This window comes from Limulus polyphemus, unplaced genomic scaffold, assembly GCF_000517525.1.
Source record: "Limulus polyphemus unplaced genomic scaffold, Limulus_polyphemus-2.1.2 Scaffold1956, whole genome shotgun sequence".
NCBI lineage: Eukaryota > Metazoa > Arthropoda > Merostomata > Xiphosura > Limulidae > Limulus > Limulus polyphemus.
Window position 1 is genome coordinate 132,142 of NW_013667566.1, and position 14,730 is coordinate 146,871.

The 14,730-nt window shown below is 30.0% G+C and overlaps 1 protein-coding gene across 1 annotated transcript; it reads right to left on the reverse strand.

Moving 5' to 3' along the window:
* Positions 1-562: 562 nt before the first annotated feature.
* LOC106465473 (transmembrane protein 245-like) lies at positions 563-14,465 on the reverse strand. The gene is made up of 10 exons (XM_022393380.1): positions 14,347-14,465; positions 11,226-11,817; positions 10,768-10,996; positions 10,136-10,239; positions 7,642-7,912; positions 5,027-5,175; positions 3,921-4,025; positions 2,937-3,113; positions 2,495-2,731; positions 563-688 (listed from the first exon to the last, which is right to left on the reverse strand). The coding sequence occupies exons 2-10, from the start codon at positions 11,733-11,735 to the stop codon at positions 671-673; spliced, it is 1,800 nt and encodes a 599-aa protein (XP_022249088.1). The 5' UTR covers positions 11,736-11,817; positions 14,347-14,465; the 3' UTR covers positions 563-670.
* Positions 14,466-14,730: the final 265 nt, after the last annotated feature.

Sequence of the window (14,730 nt, forward strand, 5' to 3'; positions counted from 1 at the left end):
ATGGAATAACCCTTAATACGTTTTTGTGTTTACTGCAAACAATTTCAAACACCTTCCTGAACTATGCCAGTTCTTATAGTATCACAAGGATTCACATTATGATCCACAAATTTCTCAAAACATTTATCTTTAAACATGGCCACTTACTTGAACTAATAAACCTAAAAGCATGAACAGTATACAAATATTACCAAATTTCACATGTCAGTGTGATCTTATCAAAAACGATGAAAAATAAACAACATTATAAGATATAAACTTCTGAATATGAAGTGTGTAGTTTAATAGGCAGCACAGTAAGTGCTATTAAACTAGCCACCAGATGGTGCAGTTCAAATTTCCTTACATTTACAAAGATGTGGAGTGGGATATCTTAGCCCCTAACTTTTAAATACGTTTTTATTTACCCTCTCTGCAGCAATTATTAATACGACTATGAAATTAAGCATCTCGTTTTCAGAATTATGTTAGCAAGGATTTTATTAAAACAGAACTAATTAACTTAAAATTATTCTTTGTAAATCAATTGAAAATTATAATAGCTTTGCTAATTTGAAATAGTACCTGAAGTCATAACTGGCATCAGAGGACTCAATTTTCAGTTTCACTGGTGCCATTTTTATCCAGGAAATGTTTTCAATCATTGTTTTAAAATGACATTTTGCAAGTCTTATGATATCATTATGCTCTGTAACAAATTTAAACAAGTCACCGTGATGACTGGATTATCCCAACTTTTTAGTTTTTATGACTGTGTTTTACCTCCATAAATACTTTCTTTATCTTAAAAATATTCATATAACAGTGATTACAATTGTAGTTAGTAATCAAGCTTTACATGAAACACTTCATAAGTTATACAGCCAGTTAATTCCAGGAATTTTTGCATAAAGTAGAAGAAAAGTTGGATTACAAGGTTAACATGTTATAAAATGTCAATCCATAGTGCATGATTGTAACCGCAGAAATTCTGCACATTTTTTCTCCAAAAAGTAAGTGAGCACTGCTTAAACAAACGTATGAATTTAGGAAAAAATTCCAAATACTGATCTAGTAATTGTAAAAATCTAGGCCATGACATGAGCCTAGGGTCAATGTTCCGAAGAATGACAAATTAAACATATATCATTATCATGCACTCATGAATGTATATGCATACAAAAAACTTCTAAATGTCCAATTCAATTATAAACACTTTGCAATATCCATTTCACTTTACATGTAAGCCTAAACATCAGATATGTATATACATACATTAAAATTTCTAAATATACAATTTGGTTTTAACTACTTTGTAATGTCCACGTCACTTTAAATGTAGGCCTAGGCAACTTTTATGACACAATTACATCTATGTCTAGTTCCAAGTGTGTTTTTAAATTGGTGTGTAATATAGTCAGGGGATGATTTTTGTATTTCATTTCTTTACATTTGTTGTACCAAATATGTAGCCCTCGTCATCTCATTGGGCTGAATTCTTCATGTGCTGTCTGGCTCCAGCCTTTTATGATCTGCAAATCTTGTATCAAATCAACTGGGTGTTGTCATTCTTGCCAACATTATTTCTTATCGAAACCAGAGATATTTTCATGCTGGGATTGTTTGGGGCCTGTCCCTCAAATTGTATACACTTAGGTGTAGTTTTTATAGAGTTAGTAATAGCTGACTTCATTCTTTGTTCATCTTAATTTCTCTGTCACTTTGGGCATGCGGGCAGAATCGTGAGCAGCCAGAACAATGGAGTACCTAAAAATTCAGAAGTAACTGTTGTTTACCTTGCACCATGACACCAAACACTTCAAGGGCATGAGATCCACACATTGGTTTGGTTAGAAACTTTGGCCATGCTGCCCCCATGGTAACATTTGATATGTTAATTGTTGAGGTTCCACACAAAAATTATTTTCTGACTTTTGATTGATCAGTACTCAAATCTAGGTACTGTCTGGCAGGTGGTAATTTATTAGTACATTTTAGTACAATGACATGGTGTGATGCCCCAAGATAGTCTATGAAATAACATGACATTCATGCATGTTGCTTGAGTGGAAATTATCAGTTACAAAGAGCACACTATGGTAGGTTATGATGTCAAAAAAATATGTAGCTACAAGAAGTCTTGGTATGATAAAAACTTTATTCTTCAGGGGAAAACTGAAGAAAGGTCCACCTTTCGAAAGTGCTTGGGTTGTAGGGTTTTTATCATTAGTAAAACTACATTATCAATTATTACTAAAAATAAAACACAAGTTTTATGTATCTATTTTAGGCAAAACAATTAACTTCTGATTATAGGTCAACTGAATTTAGAAGTAATTCTATGTTATAATTAATGGGTGAAACTTGTCCCTGAATTATCTACTAAGCAAAAAGGATCAAGTTTATTGATTTTAAAATGGAAGCAAAATCAAAGGCCATTAAAAAAAAATAGATATAATCATTATATAAATGATGAAATTTGAAAATGTTTTAATACACTTATCAGTTGTCTCACCGATAGCAGGGTGCCAATATTTTCTTGGATATAGCTGACTAAAAGGGTTAAGTTTAATGTTTTCATTCCATCTACTATGTCATTCCATGACATTCCATGATGGAATAAGAAAGAGCTGGTAATATTGGTGGCATTTCTTGTTATCCACATATGGTAAATGCGATCCCAGACTTCTAAAATCTGTTCTTCAACAATGGCACCTCTAGTTTTATCTTTTTCATCAATAAATTCTTTCACCTACCAGACAAAACAAAAAATAAGATTATTATTTTTTCAAGACGTATTTTTCATTTGAGTGAGAAAAAAAAAAAAAGACTTAAAAAGTTTTAATTGAATATACACAGCAAACTCTATAAACTTTCTCAGATCTAAGGATGGAAGAAAAAGTTTCTTTTTTAACATGATAGTTTACATGATATATAGGCTTTAGAACTTTCCTTACCGTGTTAGCAATCCACTCTCTTCCATAAACATAGGCGTTACCCACCATGGAGTCTAATGTACCTTGAACGTCCTGCAGCTTTTCTGGCAACAACTGTTGCAGTTCTGGGTTGTGTACAACAACTCTATTGATTAAATTACTTGTTACTTCTACCAAATGCATGCTTTCACCATAGATCTGTTGAAAAGGAAGACTTCTTTATCACACACTCACTGTATAAGGTGACTACAGAAAACATCTTTATCACATCACAGGAATGACTTTTATTGTAATAAATTCTAACAACATTTCTAAAATTATCATTCATTATTGCAACAGATTAGAAATTAAGTCACCCATAATTTTATCACAACACTAAGCTTTCAAAATTGAAATGGGCTGAAATTCAGTCCTATTCCCATATCAAAATTGTTTTAACTTTCTCAGTTTTACAAAATATTAACCAAAATTATGTATTGTCAGAAAACATTTGGCTCTTTATCAATTCAAATTTTATTAATATAATACAGAAACATAAAATATTTGTCAGAAAACGAAAATAAATTTAGAAATTTGGAGCATACAAGATTAGACTAACAAACAGAGAGAATATTGTGTAAAAAGCTTATTGTTCATTACAATGCTCAAGAATAATGCATCATATAACAAATAATTTGTTTAAAAAGACAAAACATAAACCAAAAAAACAAGATCTTTAAGGCTTGTAATATGGCTAATGAATGTTAAAAACATAAATTTATAAACTATTGAACTTTAGGGTTACAGGGTAGTTACAAACAGCATGAGATTTATTACAATTCTTAAATTACTAATATGTAATACAGAAAAATGTCAAGAGATTTTATCAATCTATGATAATTAGCTTTCACACAGTAGAAGCACTGCTGCTAGAAAAAATTATTATTATTGTGTAATCATTGTTATTATACAACTTTACAAGTTACCTTTCATCAAAATAATTAACTTGCAACACAATTACATTACCTGTACGGATAGGAAAATTGTCCCAATACTTGTCAAAATGAGAACAAATAGTATAACACTAGTACTGGTAAAAGTATCGATGGAGTCCTCCAAAATATCTATTACCTGAGAATTGAAAAATATAAGTTTTCATCTACTTTCACTTTCAAAATATTTATAACACCAAGTATTACTGAAATCATTTTGAAAAAAACTATTACTTCTAAATTTTATCTTCAATTTGACCCTCAAATTTTTCTGTAATAATGCTTTCTTTCTACGATGAAACATTTGTTGACCCATGGAATAACAGATTTAGACTCATCTATAGCAGGTTAACTGAGAATTGATTGTAAATGGAATTTTCACGAGACTTATAAAATAGATTTTAAATTATATTCCAGGTAAGGTGAATTCTACAGGACAAGCAGAGATTTTGTAAACGTTTGATATCTTACTAATTTAATTTTCTCATGGAGATGTGTTAGAAATTTTAAAGCTAGAATGGTATACATGTGTGTTTTTGATCAATAAATATCTTGGTATACCATCACCCAAAAAGAATGTTTAGTTAAAATATTCAGTATTACTAAGGTGCACACAGTTTGAATAATCTAAATATGTGCAAGTTCCATAACTTTGAAAGTAATTTTTATAATTAGAGAATAAAATTATTCAGATATTTAATCAAGTCAAAAACCCAGAAGTGAAAAAAAAGGCTGTTGTTTGAAAAGTCTATAGTTCTATTATTTTTACATTATCCTTATATTCACTAGTATATATGTGAAACATTTATTATGGATTACCATACAGTTTGTTCAATTTCAACTCCTGTTAAGTCTATGTTTTAAGAAGAATATTTAGGGTTATTACGTTCTATCTCCATGTGCAAAATGATATCTTAAATATTCTTACCTTTTATAAATATTTTCAAGATCTGGAGTTTCTTAAGATATATATTGTGAAAAATTACTAATTTTATTAAATTTTTTGTTTTGGATCAGTCTCTTACTTAATTCTTTTATACAAAAACGTAATTTGTTGAAATATTTATAAATTTTTACTGATAACACGTAAGTCACTCATTAGTGTAACTGATGCACTTGTGGAATAATCAAAGCAATTACCTTTCGGTCACCTCGGGCCAGCATCTTTGCCAAACCTCTAATAGGCGCGGGGACTAGAGCTTCCTTCCTACTCTGGCACCACCTCATCCCAACTTCCCAACCAGCAGAAATATTTTCTTTAATGAAGTTGAACAACCCAAAGTGACAACCTACAGGTATAATTAAAGGAACAATCAATACTATAACAATCAAGTACACAAATTTTCCTTAAAATACAATATTCAAGCCCAAAAAAAGTGTTTTCTTCTTATTGTAAATTGACTGGTTGGATAATACTCCCGTTGCCCGGATAAGAAGCACATCACAGAAATTCCACGTTGTTCATCCCTCATTTTTTTCAGTAAAACATTAAAAGTCTGACTTTTTATGCCTTAAAATACTATTACAAAAATGCATAGCACATAAATAAACCAGTGCATTTTTTCATATTCTTCCCAAATACTTTTTCTGTAGAAGCTACCGTGTTTCACTACAATTTACAATTGATTTGACAACACTTTTGATGATGTATGTTAAGTCACTGGAATATGTGCACATTAAGGTGTATACTATGAATTTAAACCAGCATTCAGACACGAAAAAAAAGCAACAAAAACATGTGGCTGTTGTTAATTAAGCTATCTATTTTACTTAATTCATTCGTAGTCTATTTAAGGAACAGATATAATGTAATAAATAAATTTTCACTTATTTACATACAGAAGGACATTGTTATTAAATTCATTATTAGGCCAAGTGAATGGTTCAGATCAGTCTAAAATAAACCAACATTTAATAGGAAGTAGGAATCTTTTAAGAAAACCATTAAAACTTAATCCTCTCTTGATCTTTAAACCCCTAGAGAGATTAGCCAAATAAAAGGGATAATTTTCTGCAACATAACAGATCTGAAATACACTACATATATAAAAGAAGTATGTTTCTATGCAGAACACTGAATAATCACTACATTATCAACTGTTATACATGAGGGATGTGCAACATGAGAAAACTCTGGTTAGTAGAAAATCTGCTTAAGTATTTTGTATAGATTAATCTAAACTAAAGCCAAACAAGTAATAAGCTTAATGTATCTCTCAGGGTCACCTAAATTCTGTTTTACCTCATAGCTTAAGGCGTTTTTCAGGGTCACCTAAATTCTGTTTTACCTCATAGCTTAAGGCATTTTTCAGGGTCACCTAAATTCTGTTTTACCTCATAGCTTAATGTGTCTCTCAGGGTCACCTAAATTCTGTTTTACTTCATCAATTTTTAAAAATCTAACGTGGGAAGGTAAAAATATAACCTATTTCAGAAAACACATAAAAAAACATAAGTCATATACTATAGAAGACATCTACATATATTTTATCAATAATAAGGCAAAGGTATTATTAATCTCTTCTTAGGTGCTACATGATAGGGGCATTCTATATGTAACAATGACTTCATAATGTATTCAACTGTTCTCCTAATGAAGCTAATTATTTTTATGTATTTATAGCTACTCCAGATTAAAGGCTGGCAGGGTAATATTTCTTTTCTTTGTTGTAACCATTACAACATATATATGTGTGTTGATAGACTTATACCAATTTACGATTGCTATATTACACATAACAGTCAACAATTCATGATGAATCAGAAATTTAGTGTTACAAGTAAATCAGCAGTTGATAATCTACTTATGTAAAGAAATGATATGTAATCTATATGTACATTGATTCAATAGATCATAGTTTATTATTGTAATAATTAATATTAAATATTTTAAGTGAAACAGCCAGTAAGTGAAGAGACTCCAGGGATTGAACACAGGACTTCTGGCCAACAAAGCCAGTGTTCTACTCATGACCTACCCACGAGTACAAGCTTTTCCTGTTAATGTTCACTTATAAAGTCTCTCACTATGAGTAAGTCTAGTTATATTTTTATAATATTTGTTTGGGTGGTGGAAAATCAACTCACTAATTGCATGGTCATAACAAAACAACATGGGATGGTGATCATACTCATAGTGAGAGGCTTTATAAGAGAACATCGATGGGTATGGCTTGTACTCTTGGGTAGGTTCAGTGGCAGAGTACTGGTCTTGTTAGCCAGAGGTCCCATTTCAAGTCCAGGTCTCGGAGTCTCTTTTTTACTTATCAGTTTATATTATTTAACAAATTTCATGATCTATGTGATGAGCAACAAATACAGAGAATCATCTTTTATTAGTGAGGAACCATTTCAAAAGTTTCCTATGCTGTTGCATATGTAAAAAACTAATTTACAAATCCACAATTCAGAAACATTTACATAATCCTTCAAGAATAAATTATGGTGCTATAAGAAAGTTAAGGACTGAAACCCCACCATACGGTCATTTTTCTATGTTAGAACTCTTCTTGATTAGAGACGGGGAGTTTCAAATATACATCTGACATCACAAGTAATATGTTCCTAAAATTTTATGGAAGTTTTGCTGAAGCCCTACACAGAACGTTGTGAAGGTCTCCTCAAAAGTGACACCAATGGTCAGAATGTGATAAATTTGATAATGGGCACGTATATAAACAAAATTTTGTATTGAGTTTCTTTGCATTTCAATTTAGAATTATAAATGAAACTTTAGTAAAGCTTGTTTAACTCACCTAACTTCTTCACAGCAAGGTAAATCACAGGCAAAGGAAGAAGGTTTAAAAGCCATAAATTTAACCAAAATTCAGTTAGAATACAGGCCCATGCAAGTCTATACAAATACAAGTTGCTTAATTTTGGGTCCTCTTTAAGCTGTCTTTCTTTTTTACTTTTCTTTGGTGCCAGTAAAAAGAGAGAAGTAGGTTTGATAACATTTTTTTCCAACTGGTCTGGTGTACAGGGTTCTACCTGTACCTTTTGATGAGGAGTTTCTGATTCTTTAAACTAGAACACAAAAAAAAAAGATATATAAATATCACCCCTCTCAGAGAAAATAGGCACAACAAGATCTGAGAAATTCAGAGAAAAAGTTTAGTTGATTATAGCTTACTACATTAAGAGAATTCACTCATTCACATATATTTCAAATGTTTATATTACTTTCTTGATTGTATAAGGGAGAAACAACAGCACATGTAAGATACAATATACATATTATCTTTGTGATATTATTTTATAAAAACCAAATTGCTCACAAATAGTATTTTATATTCAAATGACAGTAGCTTTGTCAGGTTTTTTATAGGGCCAGATTTTTTACAGTAGGTGTCTGCGACTTGTTGGCGATAAATTTTAGCAATAAATGGACAGCACACAAACCACTTGTCTTCAAATATATTCAAAATAAATCCAACGTACATACAAAAATTTGTTGCACTATTGTTTACCACTGTTGAATCTAGAGCTTTAATAAATAATTGTCTTTTTTTTGTCAAAGTCCACACAAGCAGGTTCAATTAATTTAGAATACCTTTTAACAAGACAAATTATTTCTCCTCCATCTCTGTTATCACAATACAATCAGTGATAAATTCACTTATATTACCCCATGGGTTACAACAGCTGTATTTAGAGCTTTAAATAATTCTCTTATACATCAAAAGTCCACACAGGTTGGTTCAGTTACTTTAAATCCAACTGACAAGAGGAACTATTCTTCTCTATCTCTGTTTTTACAATACAAACTGTGAAACTTTTGCTTCAGAAATCGTCCATTATGTCTAAACTGACAATCACAGTCTAGATTTGTATCTCTCACTTAACTTTGTCTTATTTTCACTCTCTATCTGCATGCAACAGAAAATTCTAGAAATAACTAGCTCTCTAGTAACAACAATATTAAACATAATGAGAAAGACTTATTACAAAAGCTTAGTACAACAATAAAATTGCATACACAACTTATGACTCTTACAAAGTTATGTGATGAAACTTGTAATAACTATCATTTTTAAAATAAATAACTTTTAGCACTCGTTATGAAAACTAAATAAACTAAGTAACTCTTAAACTAAACAGTCTTGTATATCCAACAAGCTTAATTTGCTCAAATTATAAATAACAGTATGAAAATAAGATAATAATACAAAACTTACATAGGTTTTTAATATGATGCTTGGTCATTTCATAAGCTTGATCACATTTATTTAACATTATACATTCATTTTATTTTTCAATTCATATTAAAGTCAATACATGTTCTATGCATCAATTTAAAGGGTGGAACAAGAACTCCAGTGTTGATAGAAAATAAAGAAAGAATATGTAATTATAATGTTCATATGTCATTATATGATTTTCAATGTTAAAAGAAAAGCTCTAAAACACTGAAAAGTTACAGAATTAAAAAACAATTCCTCATTATTTTTACCTTATATTCTCAGATTGTCTTCTTGTTTTAATTTAGATTTTTAATATTTAGTATATTTAAATGAAAGAGTTACAAGAATTATGCAGATTAAGCTGGACAGACTGAAAACATGTTTTGTTACACACTAGTACTACTGTAACTAATTTTCTCAGTGTGTGTTTGAAAAGTAGTGAGATCAATAATTCTGATACAACAATTTTTTCTTTTATAAGGTTCTTTGTGTTTACATAGTTTCACAAAACAATGGTATTAAACAGCTCAGCCAGATCTCTCAAATCTGGTGAGTGCATCTTACTGGATGCATTAAGGTTGCTTTTAGATGTCCAACAAGTACTTTTCTGTGTAATTTATACCTATGCCAAATCATGTCTTATATCGACTGCTGACAAGGTTCACAGGGGGTCAGGTTTATTAATATTATCTAACAAAGGTATTACATGCTGTAAGTACTAGTAACGAGACCACTGAACAGAACAGCTATGTGAATTTCTGTGTGTACGTGTGTTATATAAATATTTTTTTTCCTTCAACCTCTTAACTAAATTATAAATCTACACAACGTAGACTAGCACTATCAAAAACTCCATTCATTTCTGAACAATAATATGAAAACTGACAACTAAGCACTGGAAATAAAATTAGTTTTGTCATGGCTAGTGAAATGATACAAAAAAAGCATGCAAAAACAACTCTTAACTGTTCAATAAACTCATGTGTAATACATTCATTCATTCATCATACAATTCTACTTAAAAATAAATATATTAGTATGGTATTATTAGATTTTAAAATCATACCAACATTGGTGCTCTCTCTTCAGCTGATATTCCTGTTCCAGTCAACCATTCTGTTGCAGCTTTCAAGGTACTCACACTTGATGGTTGAGGGTGAACTTTTTTATCTATGTGTAAAGATAGAATAAAGCATGTTTGTAAAAACTAACTTACATCACCAGTTAAGTGTTTGGGTTTAAGTATGACTAAAAAATAAAAAAAATATTGTTTTAAAAAATGAATCTAATGAGAATCAATACAACTATAACAAACAGGTTTAGGTATCACTAAACTACTGATACTAACATGTTAATCAAAATATCAATATGAAAACACAAATTTTCTGATACTAATAAGCATTTGAAGATTAATGGATACCAAAATACTTCAGAAACAGTGAAGCTTGTTTTCAAACTACAGTAACATAACTACTAAGCATAAGCCAATCAAAATTTCTGGAAAGAACTTTACAGAGACATATAATTTTTCTCATACAATTTCATACAACGTTTGATTAAAAAATTATTTACATGCAGGTGACTAACACACATATTTGATGAGAAAATACTTAAAATTATCACCAAAATCATAAATTACAGTACAATTACAATAAGAAATATATTAGAAAGAACTCAGAGAAACAAATATTACTTTACCTTTATAATCGTTCTGTTTCCAATTCTCTTTAACTTCAGTGACAAAACCCACAACCAACAGGACCAATAGAATGAATAAAATAGGAACACGTAATGGACCAGCAACTGTTGCAAAGTGAAAAATGACAGTCACCCAAACAAAGAGAGACATCAGAGGAAGTACATGTTGAGACTGAGGTGTGCGCCATATCATCACAAGAAGAATATAGCCAATCACTAATGTCCATACCTACAATGCAAATTCAATCATTAGATGCAAGATATCAAAGAAAAATGTACAGAGGCAAAATAAATATTCACAGGGCACTGAATTTTAGACAGTTTTATACAGACCAAAAAAAAAAGTCCATACTGAAAATCGGGCTAATTTTAATTTAATGATATAATTACAAAGATTTCTTCAAATACCATCATTTTATATTAAAATTATGACCTTAAAAATAAATTTTTTTACTCACCAATAAACCAGCTCTACTAAAGAATTCCAAGACATTTGAAGCACTCTGAAAAAACAATACTATCCCAGCACATAAATCACTGGAAAATGTTTCAGGAAGCAAGCCATAAATAAAACAAAGTACTGGAAGACCAATGCTGAGCCCTAAAAACAATTTAACATACTGCAAAAGAAAATATCCAATACCTTCTGATATACTGTCAATGATTTTAAAGGGGCAAACAACCAAACCAAGAGCAAGAGGAGTTCCATCATCATGTAGTCCCTTAAGCCATCCTCTAAACAACACAGTCAACTTCTGCTTGAATGGATGGAGAAATGAACCAAACAATACAGCCCACAAGAGTGGCTCTATGAAAGGCTCAAAAACAAAATATACCGCAACAGCAGCAGTAAAGGCAAATATGACAAAGAGAATTGCAGCTGTACTGTAAAAAGCCTGTTTTAAGGCCTTCTCATGTCCTCCTGGAACAAAGTTAAGCACATCAAGTGGTGACTTTAGGTAGTGCATATTTACCACAGTTTTATGTCAAAGTGATTTTAAACCATGGAATAGGTTCCAGCTTCCTTTCTACAAATAGAAGAAAAACCATCTGGAAAGAAAGAAAAATTAAGTGTGAAATGTCTACATAAAAATAACCATATACATTACATTTCTTAAATTAAAAAAAAAACATTCTTAATGGGCTGAGAACTATAATTTCAATAAACAATATATCCCAATCTCTTGGACTTTGTTGATCTTGGTCTAAACATAAGTAAATGAAAGCTATGCAAAATTCTAGAGGCTAAGATTAAACACAATTTTTACATTGATTATACATAAACATTTAATACCTAAATAAATCTTAAGTTCATAGAATTTATTAAAAAGCTACAGAAATTAACTTAAAGAAAATATACTAAAACATATTGATGAGAAAAGGTTTATTATGTACATTTAAAATGCATCAATATTATTCTCTGAAATTTATTAATCCTGTTTAATTGTAATTATATTAAATGCATATTTGATTATATATTATTCATTTTTGTCATATTATCATTTTTTAAAATTAAAATCCATTAATCTACATCTAATGTTATTAATACAGATTACATTAAAAAAATTAAAAGAGCTATTTTAAATTCAAAAATATACTTAAACATAATTTCAGAGAACATGTATATAGTTATAAAATTAAATCCTGGTTAGAAAATAAGTGCACAGTTGTAAAAAAGTTAAGGTTATGAAGGCAGGTTCAGTTAACATTAAAGTACCAGTTTCCAACAGCTATGAACTTTTGGCTGCTTGCAGTGAGGATGGAGTTTATCAAAAGATGTACATAGTGGAGGACTCTTATCAAAATTACTAATAAACATGTTTGTAGTGTAGAGTTTATAAAGGATAGAATGAAAATGTGCTTTCCAAGTGCTAAAGTCTTAAAGACTTAATTGATGGTACCAAGGAAAATTATCCTTTTGTAGTGCATATAGAAGCAACTGATGTGGAAGTTGTTGTATATAAAAAAAACTACTTAATAAATATAAAGAATTTTTTCTAACATTTAGGGATAATAAAAGACTTGTCTCTTTAGAGAGTTCTTCTTCAGACTAGATGTGAGAATGAATTACTTAACAGGATCTAAGGCTTAAATGAATAATTATCTAGAATATGTTTAAAAAAAAAACTAAGTGGACTGGCTGGACATGTGGGATCATTTTTAGGATAAAGGTAAATTATGTGCACAATATGGGCTCGACATATGCAAGTTAGTTAGTTAGTTAGTGGGATGTTTTAGGAATCTCCAGAGCAGTTCATTAAAGTCAGTTTATTTGAAGTTTGCATAGTGGTGAGGGAGTTTGTGAACCAAAGATAATAGAGCTAAGGTAGGGTAAATAGGATTTTAAGTTGTATTTACAGAAACACTGTATGCAAGTCTTAAGAGGTTATAATTTCATTATCACTTGTTGCATTTAGAGTATTGTGTTTACTCTTGAGGTCCTTATTTTAAGAAGAACATTGAACTGGAGAAAGGGTGCAAAAAAAGGGCTACTAGTAGTAGAATGAATAGATCATACAAAGAAAGGCTAAGATCTCTGAAAAAAATAAGAGTTAGAGGATGCTGCTGCTTTACAAAAGGATATGGATTATTTGGTGGGTTGAACAAATAAATAGCATATGGCTTTTAAATATAATACATGTGGAATATCACAATCTGAGTTATGAGTATAAACTACAATGTTGATGAGAATAATCTTAACACTGTTATGGAAGATAAGGATCAAAAGATTTGCGAAAAATGTAGAATATTACAATAACACATTAAGTACACCAACATCAAACATTTATATTTATTGATAATAAAAAACACTGACATTAGCCTATGATTAGGCTGAAAGAATATGTTAATTATAATCCATAATTATAAATGCTAACCAATTTCATATTTTACTATTTTACAACAATAAATTTTTTTCTTTGATTAATAAAACAACAGAAAACAAGAGATAAATAATACAGAAATCCAAGTAACATAAATACTGTACTAACAATAGAGGATTCAGTCCTTGGATCTTCTTCTTTAGTTTTATAAAACCTTTAAATTTGCATACATTTTTGTCACTTTAGACAATGTTAGAATTAATAAAACTTGGTAAAACTTCATAAAAGCATAACTAAGGTCCAACTTATACTTTATAGCTAAACTAACCCACTGTAACATTGTTAGTACTAGTACTGTTGAATTACAACTTAGTCAGGGTTTATTGGGACTGAAATATATGAGCTGTTAATGTTGCACACTTGCACCGAGTCTTAAGTTAAACTTAAAGTTCAATTTAAAGTTCAACTGTCAATGTCACTAAACTTAATGACTTACTAGTACTAGTAGTAATACTATACCTGGGATGCTTATTCAACTGATGTTAATAACAATGAATTTTAATCTTAAAAATAAAGTTAAAATATTTTGGAAGATGCTGCTGTTGTGTTGTTGTTAACTATTACTAGTAATAATAATATCTTTATTACTAGTGAGTTTACACATTTGTTTAAAAAACTACTACAATTATTACTACTAGGCCTATACATTTTCAAAACCACGACAAATAACATAATTATGACATGTTAAACAACATACCTAGTCCTTTAATACATTTCACTATTTGTAAAGTGGGTAAATAGTTAACTTGTTTTCTAAGTTACTAATCTTTCTCATGCAAATGTGATCTTGAAAGTTGAAGTTATACTGAAGGTATAGGCCTCTTCCGCATTTAGCACCACCAACTCTAAAATTACTCAATATTGTTAATATTAAAAATGTAATGCCTACTTAAAAGTTAATAAAATATATACATGGCCGGTAGAAATGTATGTGTATTTTTATACTACAAAAAAAAAAATGTTTTATTATCTCGTATTCAATATTTTCTACACATACACAAAGATAATATCAAAATCAAGATCAATAAGTTTTATTTTATTTTATTTAAATATTCATTTTGATGGATAGTTATGTTAAAGA

Bases quoted from the DNA above. Each gene is read 5' to 3' on its own strand.
- LOC106465473 (XM_022393380.1), bottom strand. From the start codon at position 11,735: ATGCACTACCTAAAGTCACCACTTGATGTGCTTAACTTTGTTCCAGGA. The intron at 5,176-7,641 runs GTGAGTTAAACA...TTATACCTGTAG, and splicing joins CCTTGCTGTGAAGAAGTTAG to GTTGTCACTTTGGGTTGTTC. The intron at 2,732-2,936 runs GTAAGGAAAGTT...TTTGTCTGGTAG, and splicing joins GAGAGTGGATTGCTAACACG to GTGAAAGAATTTATTGATGA.